A 20,840-nucleotide genomic window follows, 5' to 3' on the forward strand; every position below is an offset into this window, starting at 1 on the left:
TATGCCTGAGATAAACAAGAAATCTCCATTTAGTGCATAATAAAGCCTCTCGTGAAGTTTAATAAACTGAAGCGTTGCAATAAGAGCCTTTGCTGCCCATTCATGTTACTTAAAAATTCTGTAGTAAATGTTATTGGCCTGAAATCACAAGGCAAAGTAATATCTATCAGGAGCAGTTATAAGGCTTATAAATTTAGATGCCAGAAGTAAACTTTTGGATGGATAATTTCTAAAGTCAGGTCCTTGGAAAATCTGAGAGTTACAGGTGCCTATGTCTTGTTGTTTTTTTAATATTCAAAGATAACTTTTTTTTTTTTCGTACCTTATGTCAATTTAATTGCGAATGTTTTAGATGATGCATTTAATTTGCAGATAACCTGCAGTGTTTTATATCCAGATGGGGCTGGAAGCTTCAGATGAAATGTCTTCCTGCCTTTGATGCTATTTCGGACTTGCAGGCTACTACCAAAGGTTTGGGACGTTTGTAGTTTTGGGCTCCAAGCAAAATTGTAAGCGCCGCATTGTCCTAAACTGACCCAGAATTTTATGATATGACACTGATCTGTTTTAGCAGGTGACAGCAAATAACAATAATCTGCATTTTCATTTCAAAAGCCCTGAAGTCCACACTGCCTGTCACGTCAGACATATTTAACATGGTGTTTATCTCTGATTGGTCAATGAACTGCCGCACCAGGAAACCTGACTGCTGGAGTGAAATTCGAGAGCCTGTAAAATGGCTCCTTCTGTTTCTGTTCTATTTTTTTCTCCTCTTCCTCAGTACCTTCATTTCCTCTCTGGTACTTCATGAATTAATTTTCTTCTATCGGCTGATGATTTAATTCACCGCCTCGCAGTCCACTGTGTCAGATGATTGTATGAAACTGATTTTAAATGATTAAATGATTCATCATTAGTGGGGGGGGGGTGTTTCTAGAGTAAGCTTTTATTGGTGACAGATGCTGCAGTTTAGAACAGCCTCCTGGTCGCTGGGTATTATAGCCCCCTCCCTATCTGTAATGCTACAGAACAGGCCCCTGGTCACTGGGTATTATAGCCCCCTCCCTATCTGTAACACTGCAGGACAGGCCCCTGGTCACTGGGTATTATAGCCCCCTCCCTATCTGTAACGCTGCAGGACAGGCCCCTGGTTGCTGGGTATTATAGCCCCCTCCCTATCTGTAACGCTGCAGGACAGGCCCCTGGTTGCTGGGTATTGCAGCCCCCACCTTGTCTGTAATGCTGCAGAACAGGCCCCTGGTCACTGGGTATTATAGCCCCCTCCCTGTCTGTAACACTGCAGGACAGGCCCCTGGTCACTGGGTATTATAGCCCCCTCCCTATCTGTAACGCTGCAGGACAGGCCCCTGGTTGCTGGGTATTGCAGCCTCCACCCTGTCTGTAATGCTGCAGAACAGGCCCCTGGTCACTGGGTATTATAGCCCCCTCCCTGTCTGTAACGCTGCAGGACAGGCCCCTGGTCGCTGGGTATTATAGCCCCCTTCCCTATCTGTAACACTGCAGAACAGGCCCCTGGTCGCTGGGTATTATAGTCCCCTCCCTGTCTGTAACGCTACAGGACAGGCCCCTGGTCGCTGGGTATTATAGCCCCCTTCCCTATCTGTAACACTGCAGAACAGGCCCCTGGTCGCTGGGTATTATAGCCCCCTCCCTGTCTGTAACGCTACAGGACAGGCCCCTGGTCACTGGGTATTATAGCCCCCTCCCTGTCTGTAACGCTGCAGGACAGGCCCCTGGTCGCTGGGTATTATAGCCCCCTTCCCTATCTGTAACACTGCAGAACAGGCCCCTGGTCGCTGGGTATTATAGTCCCCTCCCTGTCTGTAACGCTACAGGACAGGCCCCTGGTCGCTGGGTATTATAGCCCCCTTCCCTATCTGTAACACTGCAGAACAGGCCCCTGGTCGCTGGGTATTATAGCCCCCTCCCTGTCTGTAACGCTACAGGACAGGCCCCTGGTCACTGGGTATTATAGCCCCCTCCCTGTCTGTAACGCTACAGGACAGGCCCCTGGTCACTGGGTATTATAGCCCCCTCCCTGTCTGTAACGCTGCAGGACAGGCCCCTGGTCACTGGGTATTATACCCCCTCCCTGTCTGTAATGCTGCAGGACAGGCCCCTGGTCACTGGGTATTATAGCCCCCTCCCTATCTGTAACGCTGCAGGACAGGTCCCTGGTCACTGGGCATTATTGCCCCCTCCCTGTCTGTAACGCTGCAGGACAGGTCCCTGGTTGCTGGGTATTGTAGCCCCCCTCCCTATCTGTAACGCTGCAGGACAGGCCCCTGGTCGCTGGGTATTGCAGCCCCCACCCTGTCTGTAATGCTGCAGAACAGGCCCCTGGTCACTGGGTATTGCAGCCCCCTCCCTGTCTGTAACGCTGCAGGACAGGTCCCTGGTTTCTGGGTATTGTAGCCCCCCTCCCTATCTGTAACGCTGCAGGACAGGCCCCTGGTCGCTGGGTATTGCAGCCCCCACCCTGTCTGTAATGCTGCAGAACAGGCCCCTGGTCACTGGGTATTGCAGCCCCCTCCCTGTCTGTAACGCTGCAGGACAGGCCCCTGGTCGCTGGGTATTATAACCCCCTCCCTGTCTGTAACGCTGCAGGACAGACTCCTGGTCGCTGGGTATTATAGCCCCCTCCCTGTCTGTAACGCTGCAGGACAGGCCCCTGGTCGCTGGGTATTATAGCCCCCTTCCCTATCTGTAACACCGCAGAACAGGCCCCTGGTCGCTGGGTATTATAGCCCCCTCCCTATCTGTAATGCTGCAGGACAGGCCCCTGGTCGCTGGGTATTATAGCCCCCTCCCTATCTGTAATGCTGCAGGACAGGTCCCTGGTCACTGGGTATTATAGCCTCCTCCCTATCTGTAATGCTGCAGGACAGGTCCCTGGTCACTGGGTATTATAGCCCCCTCCCTATCTGTAACGCTGCAGGACAGGCCCCTGGTCACTGGGTATTATAGCCCCCTCCCTATCTGTAATGCTACAGAACAGGCCCCTGGTCGCTGGGTATTATAGCCCCCTCCCTATCTGTAACGCTGCAGGACAGGCCCCTGGTCGCTGGGTATTATAACCCCCTCCCTATCTGTAACGCTGCAGGACAGGCTCCTGGTCGCTGGGTATTATAGCCCCCTCCCTGTCTGTAACGCTGCAGGACAGGCTCCTGGTCGCTGGGTATTATAACCCCCTCCCTGTGTGTAACGCTGCAGGACAGGTCCCTGGTCGCTGGGTATTATAGCCCCCTCCCTGTCTGTAACGCTGCAGCACAGGCTCCTGGTCGCTGGGTATTATAGCCCCCTCCCTGTCTGTAACACTGCAGAACAGGCTGATGGTCGCTGGGTATTTTAAGAACATAAGAAATTTACAAACGAGAGGGGGCCATTCCGCCCATCAAGCTCGTTTGGGGAGAACTTAACTAATAGCTCAGAGCTGTTAAAATCTTATCTAGCTCTGATTTAAAGGAACCCAGGGTTTTAGCTTCCGCTACACTAGCAGGAAGACTATTCCATACTCTAACTACACGCGGTGTAAAGAAGTGCTTCCTCAAATTTGTTTTAAAATGTTCTCATGCTAATTTCCATTTATGGCCACGAGTTCTAGTATTTAAACTAATATTGAAATAGCCATTTGGCTGAACAGCATCCAGACCCATTAGAATCTTATAGACCTGGATCATGTCCCCCCTTAGTCTCCTTTGCTCGAGGCTAAACTGATTCAGCTCAGCTAACCTCTCCTCATAAGACATTCCTCTAAGACCAGGAATCATTCTCGTAGCCCTCCGTTGCACCTTTTCTAAGGCAGCAATGTCCTTCTTAAGGTATGGTGACCAAACCTGCACACAATATTCTAGGTGGGGTCTTACCAAGGAATTATATAAATGTAACATCACCTCCCGTGACTTAAACTCCACACACCTAGAGATATAACCCAACATTCTATTGGCCTTTTTTATTGCTTCCCCACACTGGCGAGAGTGGGACATGGAAGCATCAACATACACACCGAGATCTTTCTCGTAATCAGCTACCTTTATTTCAGTGGAACCCATAAAATATCTGTACTCTATATTTCTGCTCCCTGCATGGATTACCTTACATTTATCTGTGTTCAATTTCATCTGCTAAGTATCAGCCCAGTCGCTAATTAAATCCAGATCCCATTGTAGCCTCTCTGCTGCTAGATCAATATCTGCTACACCACCCACCTTGGTGTCATCTGCAAATTTAACCAGTTTACTGTATGTATTGGTGTCAATACCATTAATGTAAATTAGGAACAATAGTGGTCCTAAAATTGAACCCTGTGGTACCCCACTATGAACGCAGGCCCACTGTGACATTGTGCCTCTAATAACTACTTACTGCTTCCTGTCAGTTAAGTAGTTTTCGATCCAAGCTGCCACAGTTCCTAAAATCCCTGCAGCTTTGAGCTTTAGCAAGAGCCGTTTGTGGGGGACAACATAAAAGGCCTTCTGGAAATCTAAGTAGATCACATCGTAGGCCTTTTTGTGATCAATTTCACTTGTAGCTTCCTCAAAGAACTCAAGTAGATTCGTTAAACAGGATCTACCTCTCCTAAATCCATGTTGGCTATCCCTCAGAATGTTATTTGCCTCCAGGTAATCTAACATTTTCACTTGGATTATAGCTTCCATTATTTTTCCAGTAATGCTAGTTAAACTGATAGGCCTATAGTTTGTTGGATTACTTCTATCCCCTTTTTTGAATATGGGTGTTATATTAGCATGCTTCCAATCTTTCCGAAATTTTTGAGTTAAAGTTTGGCTAATAATATCCCTCATCTCTATAGCCCCCTCCCAATCTGTAATGCTGCAGAACAGGCTCCTGGTCGCTGGGTATTATAGCCCCCTCCCTGCCTGAAGCGCCAGTGTAAATATGGTGCTCTTTTGTGGTTCACTCTAATATCAATGTGCTGGGAGAATTGTCAGCCCTGCTTAAGCAGTGTTCATAGTCTTTACTTTATAAAGTAATCTCTTTTAAAAAAAATGTTTCTCTAAAGTTGTGGGCTTATCACTTTAGCCAGCACTGATTACTAATGATGGAACAATGCGGCAGATTAGTAAAACATGCTGCTATTTTCTGAATTGAATACTTGTTCTTTGTGTTTCCATGGACTGATATTTTCCTTTTTTTGTGATTATTTTTTGTTTGAGTGTCTCTGCGATATTGGACTTGAGTTGCCCACAGATCTGTAATACTTTCACTAAATTTTAGTGGTAGGTATGTGCAAGGGGATTACTGTAAGCATTTTGGGCAAAGCTAAGAGCACATACCTCACGAGAAGGATATAGTGTCCAAATTAATCTGGAGTGAAAAAAGTGATACTGTATTCACATATGCGTGGAGATCAGTAATTAAGCACCGCTTGTTTTCACATACTTACCTTAGATAACCCATTTTCATATGAATTTTTAGCTAACTTCAACTCCCTAGAAATGATTTTATGTGTGTTTATAAGTAAAACAATATCTAATGTGATTTGATAAGATGTCTTTGGTCAGAAATGCATTCCTTGAGTACTGTACATGAACAAACTGGGAGACCTGTCATTGCTTTAGTGTAACAGATGTTAACCAGGAAGACAGTGAGTGTTCCTCCCTGTAAACCTGTAAAAGTCTCCTCTCACCTGTCCATCTATTCCCAGGTTCTTGGTATGATTTTTAGTTTGTTTCAGATAATGCAACAAGCAAAGCTGTATAGTCACACATATAAATACATGTGTCTGGCTCTCTGGGTTTTAGTCTTTGCCCGTGTCCATAAGGCGGGCAGTTCGAATCCTCTGGGTACAGAGACATTATATCACCACTGGGCCTTTGAGCCTGGTCCTTAACCCCAAAAAGAGGGGGCTTGGAAAATGACCGACCTTGTACTCATACCCAAAGATGCACTCCCTCACCTGCGTCTCTGTGTGTCTCATATGAGAGAATCGCTGGGCTTCTACAATGGTGACTGGAGTATATAAAACCTTTAGAAACCCGAGATCAGTCCTTACAATGATGCATTTTGTATTCTTCCCCTCATTGTCTAAATAGTCAGCTAGGAATTAGCCATAAGTCATCTCTGGTAATGTCACACTTTTCATTGCTTATCTACTTATCATGCCTGCCTTTTACCTTTGCCCTAAACCACAAATACTGTAGAGCTTACTGATGTCCAGTGATGTCTTTCTTGCGACTGTACACTGACACAGACAATTCCAGTAATCCACAGCTTCAGCTTGCTGCAATTGACTATTGACAAATCACTGTCTGACTTGATATTGATGTGTGACAAGATGGAAGAGCCTGTATTTGTGTTCTATGCATTCTTTAAATTTTCACATATAAAGATTCAGCAGAGAAATGAGGGTAATATAAAGTCTTGTTCCTTTTCAGGTGAATAAGTTTTGTTCTTGTGTGATGATGTGTCCTTGAGGTTATTGCAGAGCCTGAGAGCTGCAGACTGGGGTGAGAGTGACCCTACCTCTGACTCTTTTGTCCTGATACCTCCTCACAAGTAGAGACAAGGCTGATTATTTGGTTATTTAGAATATCCATCCATCCATCCATCCATCCACTCATCCATCTTCTATAACGGGTTATGCAGTATAGTGTCCTGGGGGAGGGGCAGTAAACACATATGGGGAAATCAGACATGCAAGTTTGCCTAACTGCATGTCTTATGCATGTCTTTAGAATGTACAAACTCCAAACACGCAGACTAGGTGTGACATTCAACCTCCCCAATCCCAGAGGTTAGGAAACCCACTGAACCACCACTATTTAAACTGTGATGTATTTATCTAATGAAGTAAAATCCATCCTTTTTCCCCACACACAATTTTGTTTAAAATCATCTTATCTTGTATTGGGTGTTTTGTGTTCTAAGGGATACAGTGGGTATAGAAAAAAACGTTATTTAACTCCTGAAAATCATTACAATTGATCACATGTGGGGGCAAATTTCCTTGGTGTGCAATCCAGAAGGTGATTGGCTGCCGCATGATTGAGTTTAGAAGTGCTGTTGTTGCGTGGGGTGGTGCAGTGGTTAGCACTTTGGCCTCACACCTCTGGAACCAGGGTTCAAGTCTTCAGTAGGGCTCCATGTGTGTGGAGTTTGCATGCTTCCCCCATGTCATTGTGGGGTTTCCCCCTCTCACAGGTAGTTGGAGTTATCAAATTGCCCATAGGTGCAAATGGTGTGTGACTGCGCCCAGAGTTGGGTTGGCGTCCCACCCTTGTGCCCATAGCTCTGGATGGGCTCTGGAGCCCCCTGCATATGACAAGCAGATACAGAAGATGTGCAGCCTGCTGGGTGCAGCCAGTGGCTGCTACTCTGCTCTTATCTCCTTCCGATTCCGAGGCCAAAGGACCATAAGGAGTCGTGTGTATTTTTAAGTCAATGTCTGCGCTGACAGATAAGCTCCTTATTCTCAGCATCGCTCTGATATTCTGTCACAAAACCCGAAGGAAGGAAGCAGCAAGAGCACAAGACGATAAGTTGCTTTGAAACTATGAAGCTTGGATGGTTTGAGTTTGGAGTGATGTTCTTTATTGTTGTGAGATGACATGTACTGGGGGCCGCCGCACTGTCACATTCCATGAAATGCCTGTGAATCCTACACCCCTCCGACTTGCAACTCATCCCAGAACCGAATTCCGTCTCCAGGTGGAAACATCCCTGTGGAAACATCCCTGTGGAAACATCCACAGTTATTAGTTATTTCCATGTATATTTTGTCTGCTCAGACCTTTACTTGGCAAGATCTATTTTGCATAAAGCAATGATTAAAAAGCCCAGGAGTACTTGCTGCATGTATCCTGGCCCAAGGAGGGTTGGGGGGTTGCCACACCCTAATGACATGGGGCCAGCCGTGTGCCCATACTGCCAACTCTGTTGTCTGTTTGATCTGATATTATAATCATTGCGATACAGTCACATGACCCTTCACCACGTGCAGATTCATTTCATTTCCACCAGTCCATCTTGGTGTTTTGTCAGTCACCAGGCTCTGTCGTATGTGACTGAAGGGAATTTTATTGTATGTTCTCTGAAGTCACCTATAACCTATGAATTAAAAAAAATAGTATCTTTGTGACAAAACCCTCTGTCTCCTCTGTGAGATGCATTAAAGGGCTGTACAGTATTACGATTATCTTTAATATTGCATTGAATTTCTCCATTAAAACATGTGAAATACAATTTGTGCAGAGATTATAATGGTTTCTGGTCTGCTAAGTCTGCCGTTTAAATGTTCTTTGTTTTACCAGTTGTATCTGATGTGTGCATTTGCTTAATAATTTTCCTTCCAGTGTAAGTGTGTCATTAGTAAAATGTTTTGCTGCAAATGCTGATGTGGATCACAGAGGGCTGGTACAGATCCTCCAGAGAGCTCACTGTGCCATCAGGGCATCCCCCAGGGGGCTCACTGTGCCATCAGGGCATCCTCCAGGGGGCTCACTGTGCCATCAGGGCATCCTCCAGAGGGCTCACTATGCCATCAGGGCATCCTCCAGAGAGCTCACTGTGCCATCAGGGCATCCTCCAGAGAGCTCACTGTGCCATCAGGGCATCCTCCAGAGAGCTCACTGTGCCATCAGGGCATCCTCCAGAGGGCTCACTGTGCCATCAGGGCATCCTCTAGAGAGCTCACTGTTCCATCAGGCATCCTCCAGAGGGCTCACTGTGCCATCAGGGCATCCTCCAGGGGGCTCACTGTGCCATCAGGGCATCCTCCAGAGGGCTCACTGTGCCATCAGGCATCCTCCAGGGGGCTCACTGTGCCATCAGGCATCCTCCAGGGGGCTCACTGTGCCATCAGGCATCCTCCAGGGGGCTCACTGTGCCATCAGGGCATCCCCCAGGGGGCTCACTGTGCCATCAGGCATCCTCCAGAGGGCTCACTGTGCCATCAGGGCATCCTCCAGGGGGCTCACTATGCCATCAGGGCATCCTCCAGTGGGCTCACTGTGCCATCAGGGCATCCTCTAGAGAGCTCACTGTTCCATCAGGCATCCTCCAGAGGGCTCACTGTGCCATCAGGGCATCCTCTAGAGAGCTCACTGTTCCATCAGGCATCCTCCAGAGGGCTCACTGTGCCATCAGGGCATCCTCCAGGGGGCTCACTGTGCCATCAGGGCATCCTCTAGAGAGCTCACTGTTCCATCAGGCATCCTCCAGTGGGCTCACTGTGCCATCAGGGCATCCTCTAGAGAGCTCACTGTTCCATCAGGCATCCCCCAGAGGGCTCACTGTGCCATCAGGGCATCCTCCAGGGGGCTCACTGTGCCATCAGGGCATCCTCCAGAGGGCTCACTGTTCCATCAGGCATCCTCCAGAGGGCTCACTGTGCCATCAGGGCATCCTCCAGGGGGCTCACTGTGCCATCAGGGCATCCTCCAGTGTGCTCACTGTGCCATCAGGCATCCTCCAGAGGGCTCACTGTGCCATCAGGCATCCTCCAGGGGGCTCACTGTGCCATCAGGCATCCTCCAGGGGGCTCACTGTGCCATCAGGCATCCTCCAGGGGGCTCACTGTGCCATCAGGGCATCCCCCAGGGGGCTCACTGTGCCATCAGGCATCCTCCAGAGGGCTCACTGTGTCATCAGGGCATCCTCCAGGGGGCTCACTATGCCATCAGGGCATCCTCCAGTGGGCTCACTGTGCCATCAGGGCATCCTCTAGAGAGCTCACTGTTCCATCAGGCATCCTCCAGAGGGCTCACTGTGCCATCAGGGCATCCTCCAGGGGGCTCACTGTGCCATCAGGCATCCTCCAGGGGGCTCACTGTGCCATCAGGCATCCTCCAGGGGGCTCACTGTGCCATCAGGGCATCCCCCAGGGGGCTCACTGTGCCATCAGGCATCCTCCAGAGGGCTCACTGTGCCATCAGGGCATCCTCCAGGGGGCTCACTGTGCCATCAGGGCATCCTCCAGTGGGCTCACTGTGCCATCAGGGCATCCTCTAGAGAGCTCACTGTTCCATCAGGCATCCTCCAGAGGGCTCACTGTGCCATCAGGGCATCCTCCAGGGGGCTCACTGTGCCATCAGGGCATCCTCCAGAGGGCTCACTGTGCCATCAGGGCATCCCCCAGGGGGCTCACTGTGCCATCAGGCATCCTCCAGGGGGCTCACTGTGCCATCAGGGCATCCCCCAGGGGGCTCACTGTGCCATCAGGGCATCCTCTAGAGAGCTCACTGTGCCATCAGGGCATCCTCCAGGGGGCTCACTGTGCCATCAGGGCATCCCCCAGGGGGCTCACTGTGCCATCAGGGCATCCCCCAGGGGGCTCACTGTGCCATCAGGGCATCCTCTAGAGAGCTCACTGTGCCATCAGGGCATCCTCCAGGGGGCTCACTGTGCCATCAGGGCATCCTCCAGGGGGCTCACTGTGCCATCAGGGCATCCTCCAGGGGGCTCACTGTGCCATCTAGGCATCCTCCAGAGAGCTCACTGTGCCATCTGGGCATCCTACTATTATAATTAGAGACAAAGCTGGTTATTTGGTTATTTAGAATATCCATCCATCCATACATTAGGATGCAACATAACAAAATGTGACAGAAGCGAAAGGGACTGAATACTTTCTACAAGCACCTTAAGAGCTGCTCACTCTCCTCAAAACACTTCTGTTCATGCCTCTGTCCCCCTCGTATCCTCCCTGGGGTCTTCTCACGGCAGCCTTTACTGACGTAGCTATGGCAGTGCTTCCTGCTATGTAAAAACGGTGTACAGACATCCTCAGATGAAGAAGCGCTGCAGTCCTCCTTGCCGTTGCCCGCTGCTCGCATTGCGCCCCCTGTGTTGATCTTCCTGAGCGGTGCGACATGGATTTATTAGAACGTGCTTTTCTGGCACCATGCCAGCTCTGTGCGCTGTTTGTGCTCCTGTGGACACGTGCAAAATGGATTATTATCCATGAAAGACAGAGAATTTCATGGACCTTCTGGCTCTCGATGACAGTGGCCACTGCTAAGGGAGTCAGAAGATGCCAGTATGGAGAGACCCTGACGACATTTATAACTTAAATACTGTCTAGTGCAGGGATCTCCAACTCCGGTCCTGGAGAGCTACTATCCAGTAGGTTTTCTATCCTACTTGGCTTCTGATGAGTCACACCTGCTCCTGGTATTTACCTGAGAACAGGTGTGGCTCATCAGTAGCCGGGTAGGATAGAAAACCTACTGGACGGTAGCTCTTCAGGACCGGAGTTGGAGACCCCTGGTCTAGTGTGATGCATAAATGAAAGGTCCCCCTCCATTAGCAACTGGAATAAATGGAGTGTTTAACAAAATTTAGTTGTATTCTGACATTGATGTGTTTTACAAAGGTTACTGCTGCCTTTTGGATTGCAGCATAGGACGGGATGTCTGATTAGTGTGCTTTTAAGCAGCTTTGCAAAGGAAATTACTAATATAATCTAAATGGTGTATTAAACTGTGAAATGGTCGCATGCATGTGAATGAGCTTAGCCCTAGAACTGGATTGCAAATAGATCTTCTAGTATCATGTGATTTCTGCATAGCAGTATAGTCTGTTCCCTTGTTTAGCTTTCTGATGCCATCAGTTCTTCTGTTTTAACCACCATTTACTGTACAACCGACCTGCTCTCTGGGTCTTTGACTTATGTTTGTGTTGTAAAGCTTAATTTGATCCTCAACACAAGCACTGTGTGAACTCTGCAATAAGTAACAGTGTCCCCCAAAAGGCCCCTTTCAATCACATTCGAAAACAAAGGTTTTATTTGTTAGTGTTAATTTTCTACTTGTGTTTCCCACTAATAGTTTGCTGGGTGACCTCAGACGACCAGAATGCACACTGAGTAGCTGCTAGTAAAAGGATGTGTCCATTTCCCTTCTCTTTTTAAAGGCTTATTGCTGCCTCTTCCTGTCTTCCTGTATCTGCTCTTCCATCTATGGAAGTAACTGAAAGGGCCAAAGACTTCATTAACCATATAAGGTTCCCTGCCCTGTATTCTGATTGGCACATTTCCATGTGACAAAACATTCACTTCCCGTCAATTAATTTAGCTTTTTTGTTTTTTCTTTCTTTTTAAATTAGTCTCCTCTCTTTAGACCTAAGCATGGCCTAAGATAACAATCACAAGCGTAATTCACCATTGTGATTGTGTCCTTTTCAAAACATGTTATTCTTTTCTTACTTATTTGTGATCATAAAAAGCCTAACACATCACAGCTTTTAAGATTGGAAGCAGTAGCGCCTAAGGCCTGTTAGTCTGTATAATGCTTTTCATTGGTCACATACCCAGTACAATTGTTGTTCTGAGTAGCTGTGAGGTGTCTGATGGTGACTTTGCCCAACAAAACCTTCTGCTGTTTACCAGCACCAGCTAAGGCTGTGAATTCATACCAAAGAGCTGTATGATTACATCTGTAGTCAGGTTGATCTGTGCAGCTGTCCAGTGGAGACCTTGTGTAGATATAATGGACTAATAAGCTACGCTTTGCCTGTTAATCATTGATATTTTCCTGTAAGCATCTAGGACTAAATCATAATTTATGCTGTACCATTTCTTGTTGTTTGAATCTGATCTGCACGTCTGTGTTGACTTGCTCCCATTGCCTTTTAACATCTTTCCTTTTATTTGTCCATGTTCAGGGATGGTTTTTATCTGACTCACTAAATCCTGCCCCTAATTTTCATGTGTACCTTCAGAATAGTCAGTATTGTCTGGAAGTAGGAGGTACCAGAGGTACGGTGATGCTGTGGACGCCTTTGTGCGGCCATCATCCCTCAGAAGATCGGCATGGTCTTTTATGAAATACAACCAGTATCTGTAATACATTCTGCAAAAAAGCATTATGAAGAACATTTAACATCTGGTCAGTACTGAGTATTGTGTTTGAGGAAAGGCTGCTAGAAAATGTTACGTTTTCTTCACATATACACTCACCTAAAGGATTATTAGGAACACCTGTTCAATTTCTCATTAATGCAATTATCTAATCAACCAATCACATGGCAGTTGCTTCAATGCATTTAGGGGTGTGGTCCTGGTCAAGACAATCTCCTGAACTCCAAACTGAATGTCAGAATGGGAAATAAAGGTGATTTAAGCAATTTTGAGCGTGGCATGGTTGTTGGTGCCAGACGGGCCGGTCTGAGTATTTCACAATCTGCTCAGTTACTGGGATTTTCATGCACAACCATTTCTAGGGTTTACAAAGAATGGTGTTCAAAGGGAAAAACATGCAGTATGCGGCAGTCCTGTGGGCGAAAATGCCTTGTTGATGCTAGAGGTCAGAGGAGAATGGGTCGACTGAGTCAAGCTGATAGAAGAGCAACTTTGACTGAAATAACCACTCGTTACAACCGAGGTATGCAGCAAAGCATTTGTGAAGCCACAACACACACAACCTTGAGGCGGATGGGCTACAACAGCAGAAGACCCCACCGGGTACCACTCATCTCCACTACAAATAGGAAAAAGAGGCTACAATTTGCACGAGCTCACCAAAATTGGACAGTTGAAGACTGGAAAAATGTTGCCTGGTCTGATGAGTCTCGATTTCTGTTGAGACATTCAAATGGTAGAGTCAGAATTTGGCGTAAACAGAATGAGAACATGGATCCATCATGCCTTGTTACCACTGTGCAGGCTGGTGGTGGTGGTGTAATGGTGTGGGGGATGTTTTCTTGGCACACTTTAGGCCCCTTAGTGCCAATTGGGCATCGTTTAAATGCCACGGCCTACCTGAGCATTGTTTCTGACCATGTCCATCCCTTTATGACCACCATGTACCCATCCTCTGATGGCTACTTCCAGCAGGATAATGCACCATGTCACAAAGCTCGAATCATTTCAAATTGGTTTCTTGAACATGACAATGAGTTCACTGTACTAAAATGGCCCCCACAGTCACCAGATCTCAACCCAATGGAGCATCTTTGGGATGTGGTGGAACGGGAGCTTCGTGCCCTGGATGTGCATCCCACAAATCTCCATCAACTGCAAGATGCTATCCTATCAATATGGGCCAACATTTCTAAAGAATGCTTTCAGCACCTTGTTGAATCAATGCCACGTAGAATTAAGGCAGTTCTGAAGGCGAAAGGGGGTCAAACACCGTATTAGTATGGTGTTCCTAATAATCCTTTAGGTGAGTGTATACTGCCTTGGCCAATGGAGAGTTATTTCCTATGGGGGCAAAATCTGAGCCTCACCATGTCAGCAGGGGCCATTTCTGATGATTATTTTCATGATCCAAGAAAGCTACAATAATAGACTTGTTTGATTTTAATTTTTCAAAATACATGCAGAAATCAACAGAACCTGTACATTTTTCATGCGTAAGTTGTGTATTTTAAGTTATTTAAAAAAAGATTTGTGGGCGAATTCACCTTCATAGACTTGATTATTATATCCCTGTTTCTATATGATTATGTTCTATGTTATTATTGTTCTGATGATCTTGTGGGTCAGTAACAATGGCTCAGCTTCTGTCCTGGTCTGCTTTAGACAGAGGGAGAGTCACCATCCCTATTTGCCGTGGCTACTTGAAAGTTCCTCCGAATATGGGATCGTATACAAAGTGAATTAAGGAAATAATAAAAATGCACACCACAAAAGGAAAATTACAACTGAGACTACAGAAACACCATTTCAATTTAGAGGAACTAGATTATGAATCATGATTTGGGGGAGGGGGAGGGCGTCACATGTTTTAACGGATATTGCCCACCTCTGTCACAGGCGCTGGACAGCGACAGGACAATCTTGCAGAAGATGAAGAAAGCTGCCAAAGCGAAGCACGTTTCTGGTCAAGGTGATGATCCTTCTTGCTATAGCACCTGCAAACCTGTCGAGTCTTTGTACACATAAAGAGTAGCATGGGAAAGAGAAGCTCCCCCTATAGGCACCACATGGCATATTTCATATACGCTACGTTCTTCAAAGCAAGCTACTCTTCCACAATTTTGTGTTAATTGGTTGTTTTTTTCCCCCTTAATTTCTTCCTATACCTAATAAGTCAAATACGTAGATGCAATTAATTGCTTGGACTGATGCTGACAATGAATGATATAGAGACAATGTACCCAACAACCCCCCCCCCCAAACACCCAGACCACATCTCGCATCTGGAGCTGTATATCAACGCTGTGGAGAAGCTGGCAGTGAACTTCTGCACCAACGGGGAGCAGGAGCTGTCATCCGCCTTCAATAAGTTTGCAGACTTTTCCAAAGAGCTGCTGGTGCCCATGAAAAACCTGGTGAGGATCTGGGGGGGGGGGGGGTTCTGTGTATTGGGCTGAGATTTTATTTCTTTTATTTGCTCCAAATTGCTGGTGCCCGTTCGTGAGGCTTAGTGAAGCAGTTGAGAAAACCATTTTAATTTCTATAGATGTGTTTCTCAGTTATTACTGTACAGACACCAAGTTACGGTTAAGAATTGGACACTGCAGCTACAAATATCAGTGATTTTTTTTTCCAATACAGATTGTCACCTTTGCTCAGACGTCCTGAACATTTTGGAGTAATTTATGGCGTACTTGCTCACTATGCTTATATGCTTATTATGTGTGACATCACTCTAAAATAAATTGGCTTGAGTCTACTGCTGTCAGATCGTTCCTCGTTATTTGTGCTTTTAATGGACCCATTCATACGAAATATCCTGCCGAAGGTCATTTGCCAAGATGTTCAGACACTTTATTGCTTGTCAAAGAGGAATTTGTGTGTGAACGCACTGAGGCTGATGTTGCCCCCACAGCTGAAGAGTATGCTGCACAACGTCAACTTCTTCTTGGATTCGCTCGTCAAAGGCGACCTGAAGGAGGTCAAGGGTGTAAGTTCAAAAGTCAGGCGGCAAGAAGCTCTTTTGTTGGAAAAAGTTACCTGGAATCTTCTAAGCCAAAGTTTGAAGTGCCTTGTACTACTAGCAATCTTCTACATTTGATTTATTTAGTGACATATAGATATAATTTTGTCTTGTGTCTTGATATGTAGCAGTGTGTTAAGTAGTACCACACTGAGACCATTTCTTTAGATCTGTCAGAATTTGGTAACCGTCAAAAATGGACATTTCTGCTGACAGCCACATGGTGGCGTCCCCAGCAGTGTGCATACGCTGTGCAGTGACCATGTGTCTCCTCTCCTGTGCAGGACCTGAAAAAGCCCTTCGACAGAGCATGGAGGGATTATGAAAATAAGTTGTAAGTGAGGCCATGCAGATACCTGACACGGTGCATGAACCACTCCTTGGTTTTTATCGGGATTTTTACTGGGAAAAAATTACTTTTTTCCACTGTTTTAAAGAAAGTATCTATCCCATACAATGGTAGTTGTGGTATTTGCTCAGAAAATATACAGTGGATTATTAATGACTAGAGAGGTATGTCTGCAAACATCTTTAACAGGAAAGAAAACAGGCCACGTCCCCTCCCACTGCAGGAGCAGACCCTCACTGGCTAATCACTGGCATGTCTTGAAAACCAATTTGCCTGTATGCGTTTTTCCGTATAGCGTAGGCATGTGTGATGGGGGGGGGGGGGGTCTGTGGTCTGTGAAACTTTCATGTGGACAGTGTATGTAACGTGATGCCTGAACACGCCTGCATCTGTCTGTCAATAAATACACGCCCCAGGACACCGCAGGCTTCAGCAGAGTTTACTCATTTGTTCCCAAGTCATGTATACAGTGTCCTACTTATACATCTGGTTTCCACATTCTGACTCGGGTCGGTTTCTTTCCACAGAGAAAAGCGTGTTGTATGAAAGTAAACTTGTTCTGAAACAGATGTTGCTGCAAATATGTCCGGGGGGATCTACATACTTTCATTGTGCCATTGTTTGTCCTGCGTTATTGTACAGGCCTTAATAATTATAAACACATACTTCACCTCTGGCCAAAGGTACTAAACTTATAATACTACCTGAGAATCACCCTGATGACTCACACAGCTCAAAGGCATGCTGTTAGGCTAAATGATATCTCTGAATTCCCCCTAGTGTGTGTGTGTGTGTGTGTGTTAATAGGCTGTATAGAAAACAGCGTACCTCAGTGTATATGACTGCTGAGTAGCATAGAAAATCAGTGTGACACATTGCAAGATAACACCTAAGAGTATAATTTGACCATTCACTTCACCATTCCAGTTGTGCTGGTTGGTAAACGCTTCCAAAATGCACAGTTCCTGCTCCCTGGCTCTACTGTCAGGTCCTTACAGCTGAGATGTTTTGATGTCCACGTTTAGGTCTTACTCATTTGTTTCAGGGTTGTGCTCTGGCTGCGAATCTCGGGCTGGTTAAAACACTGAGATTTCCTCATCATGTTCCAGCACCAAGATCGAGAAGGAGAAGCGGGAGCTGGCGCGGCAGTACGGCATGGTGCGTACCGAGGTCAGCGGCGGCGAGATTGCCGAGGATCTGGAGAAGGAGCGCCGCATGTTTCAGCTGCAGATGTGTGAGGTGACTAAGGGGCGGGGCTTCCCACCACTGGCCAGCCAATCAGATATGAGGCATGCTATCCCTGCTAGGCGTGTGCATGTGAGCATGTAGCTATTCCTGTTCTCCAGCTACATTACTAAATATTAATGTGCTGCTGCAGAAACGTCAGTATAAATCAAATAGTGTAAACCATGTATTTGTAAAAGATGTGTGACACGTTTATTTGTATATTTAGAATAGAATTTACTTTAAAGTAATTAGGTGAACGCACTACACGTTGTAAATGTTTGAATGCAGTCACGAGGAATGTAAAGAATCACTGTGTCATTGTCGCACAGCTATGAGACGCACTAAGTTTTCATTTCCAGTGCTGTGGGTGACAGCCTGCTGTGGCTGGATGTTCCCTGTCTGGCAAGAATGCCTGTGTGTCATGTGACCGTCAACACTGCCCCCTCCCGCCCCCTCCCGCCCCCTGTCTCTCCATAGTACCTTATCAAAGTGAACGAGATCAAGACCAAGAAAGGCGTCGATCTGCTACAGAATCTCATCAAGCACTACCACTCGCAGTGCAAGTGAGTCGCAGCTCGCCGGCTGCTTAATTACCCTCGTTCACTGCTCTCTTCCAGGCGGCCCTGATGCCTAGCAGTGAATATTATGTATTTGCACAGTTGCTTGATTTTGCTGAAGCACTCATGCTGAAGTGCCTCTCAAGGGTCTAACAGCATCACCCTTGTGGGGATTTAAACAACCACCTATTGAATAGAAAGCCTATTTTCACCACTATGGCACCTTCAGCCAAGTTAAGCCATTCCTTCCATGTTACCAGGTCATGTTTCAACCTTGGGAGAGGTGGAGATGAAAACAAATTGTTTTAAATATATGTAAACATCTTTTTGACACACTGTGTCTCACATAACACACAAGAAGGATAATCATGAGCGCTTTTATCTTATTTGCTTATTAATGCCTGTTGGAATTAAGTTGTAGCTGTAGGCAATTAAATACATTGAGAAGTATTTGCACAACTGTGTCTGTTCTATTCATGAAATGACGCTTTATTTTCCATTTGTACAGGTTGTATAGGAATGACATAGTTTTCACGTATTCCATCATACTCTATTATGAGACAGATACATACATGCAAAAGCAAAGCCTGGGGTCAGTCATTAATTTGGTACCCCTGGACTGTCTTTTAGGGTTAAGGGCCTTGCTCAAAGACCTCACAGCTTTGATTATTCTGTCAAGCATGGGATTTGAATCAGTGACCTTCTGATCCTATGCACAGAGACCTATCCCACTGAGCCACCCATACCTGAACACAGCAGGAACTGTGCTCTGATGCAGGGAGGTGCACTGCCTGTATAGTGAGGAGGTACATTGATGTGAGGAGGTGCACTGCTTATATAGTGGGGAGGTACACTGATGTGAGGAGATGCACTGCTTATATAGTAGGAGGTACACTGATGTGAGGAGGTGCACTGATGTGAGGAGATGCACTGCCTGTATAGTGGTGGGTACGTTGATGTGAGGAGATGCACTGCCTGCTGATGTGAGGAGGTGCACTGCCTGTAAAGTGGGGGAGGTGCACTGATGTGAGGAGGTGCACTGCCTGTAAAGTGGGGAGGTGCACTGATGTGAGGAGGTGCACTTTCTGTAAAGTGGGGAGGTGCACTGATGTGAGGAGGTGCACTGCCTGTATAGTGGTAGGTACGCTGATGTGAGGAGAAGCACTGCCTGCTGATGTGAGGAGGTGCATTGCCTGTAAAGTGGGGAGGTGCACTGATGTGAGAAGGTACACTGATGTGAGGAGGTGCACTGATGTGAGGAGGTGAACTGCCTGTAAAGTGGGGAGGTGCACTGATGTGAGGGAGGGTAAGGCAGAAATGCAGCATCTAGCCCCTGCTATTCAGGGCCAAATTCAAGATTTATTACTCCATTATTAAGACTCATTAATCTCATACTTTGTGAAATGCCTGGAAAAAATGCTGTTTTACCTACCTGTGACCTACTGGCTGTGTGCCCTCTGTGGTTAGCCTGGTGGGGGCTGTTATGTTAATCGGGGGCTGTTATGTTTAAAGGTGTTAAATCCATCTTCATCCTCAGCTTCTTTCAAGAGTGCCTGGTGACCACAGAGAAACTCAAGCGGCACATCGAGGACCTCACCGGAAAGCTGAACCACGTGAGTGCCGTCCACAGCACGCCACCGAGGGCCGCCCAATCGCAGCATGCAATGCTGGGGAAGCCAGAGAGGGAGGGGTGCTGAGACATGTGCCCCCATTCCTGTGTAGGGCTGTTATCCTAAAGGGGCTCTCTGCAAAACTATCAGAAGATTTAGATTAAAGTAGCCGGAGACTCTTTTATAGACACAGTACTGTAAGTGAATCCTCTGTTAGGGGTGGGGGGGGAGGGGGATTAAAAATAACGTACAAGTAAAAATATTCCCATGATGCTGCGAATGTCCAGCCTCCCTGCAGAATCATTAGCGTCTTAACTGCTCTGACTTGCTGGCCTGCAGTGTGGGTTCCAGGTTAAATGCTGCGGGTCAGTTAAGCCGACCTTGGAAAGGGCTGCTGGATAATAGCTGCTATACTCCCACAGCTGCCCCTCTGTCTGGCCTGGACTGACCACAGCTGCATCTCAAAATTCAGGGTGCATTCATCCTGTTACTGTGGTAACAGGGGCAACGAAAAGGTCATTCATCAAGTGAAAAAGGATTCCCTGTTGAGGAATACTGCCCAAAACAGCATCTTATGTAGTATTCAGTGTTTACAATATGATTTGTGCACTACTCCTCTGTCGCAGAGATACATGCCCATTAATCATCGTATAAAAAAGAAAATTAAAGCACAAAGATCAGGAACCAGATGTGCCTACGAGAGCTGTCAGATATTGCTTTGCCTGTTATTATTTTATCATACAAATTGAGAGCTCTGTTGCTTTTTCTAAGTGTTTCACACAGTTAAGTGACAGCAAGAGTGTGTCGTGGCATTGGGCCTGGGTCTCTCGCTAGGCCTGAGGAATCACAGCGATAATGGCGGCTTGCGGGGGGGGGGGGTGGAGGAGTGTGTCATTAAGTGTTCTGGCTGCCCCTGTGCAGATCAAACACACCCAGGACGAGGAGAAGAGGCGTTTGTGCTCCCTGAGAGAGCAGCTGCGGCCCATCGTGCAGCCCGAGCTGAAGGAGGTAAGGCCCGGCTCGGGTCTTCTGGGATTTCGGGGTTAAGCGGCACACCAGAGGGCGGCTGGGGGGCTTCGGCAGTAAGATAATGATGTAGTTACACAGCCGCAAGGTGGAGAGGTGGGCACCAGCTGGAACACGTTCAGGGGCTTTTGAGGCCGGTCTTGGATGTCAGTGCTGACCAACCTCCAGTTTTCTTATGCATTTTATTATCTGATTCATGTGCATT

At 46.9% G+C, this 20,840-nt stretch overlaps 1 protein-coding gene across 1 annotated transcript in view; it reads left to right on the plus strand.

Moving 5' to 3' along the window:
• Positions 1-20,840, plus strand: part of unm_sa1614 (un-named sa1614) — a 65,584-nt gene that overhangs the window by 19,536 nt on the left and 25,208 nt on the right. Inside the window, exons 2-9 of the mRNA XM_072715713.1 lie at positions 14,741-14,813; positions 15,113-15,258; positions 15,759-15,833; positions 16,151-16,200; positions 17,325-17,454; positions 17,920-18,005; positions 19,537-19,612; positions 20,531-20,617. Of these exons, the coding sequence (XP_072571814.1) occupies positions 14,741-14,813; positions 15,113-15,258; positions 15,759-15,833; positions 16,151-16,200; positions 17,325-17,454; positions 17,920-18,005; positions 19,537-19,612; positions 20,531-20,617 (723 nt within the window). The remainder of the gene's footprint in view (positions 1-14,740; positions 14,814-15,112; positions 15,259-15,758; positions 15,834-16,150; positions 16,201-17,324; positions 17,455-17,919; positions 18,006-19,536; positions 19,613-20,530; positions 20,618-20,840) is intronic.

Source organism: Paramormyrops kingsleyae, chromosome 8 (genome assembly GCF_048594095.1).
Source record: "Paramormyrops kingsleyae isolate MSU_618 chromosome 8, PKINGS_0.4, whole genome shotgun sequence".
Lineage (NCBI taxonomy): Eukaryota > Metazoa > Chordata > Actinopteri > Osteoglossiformes > Mormyridae > Paramormyrops > Paramormyrops kingsleyae.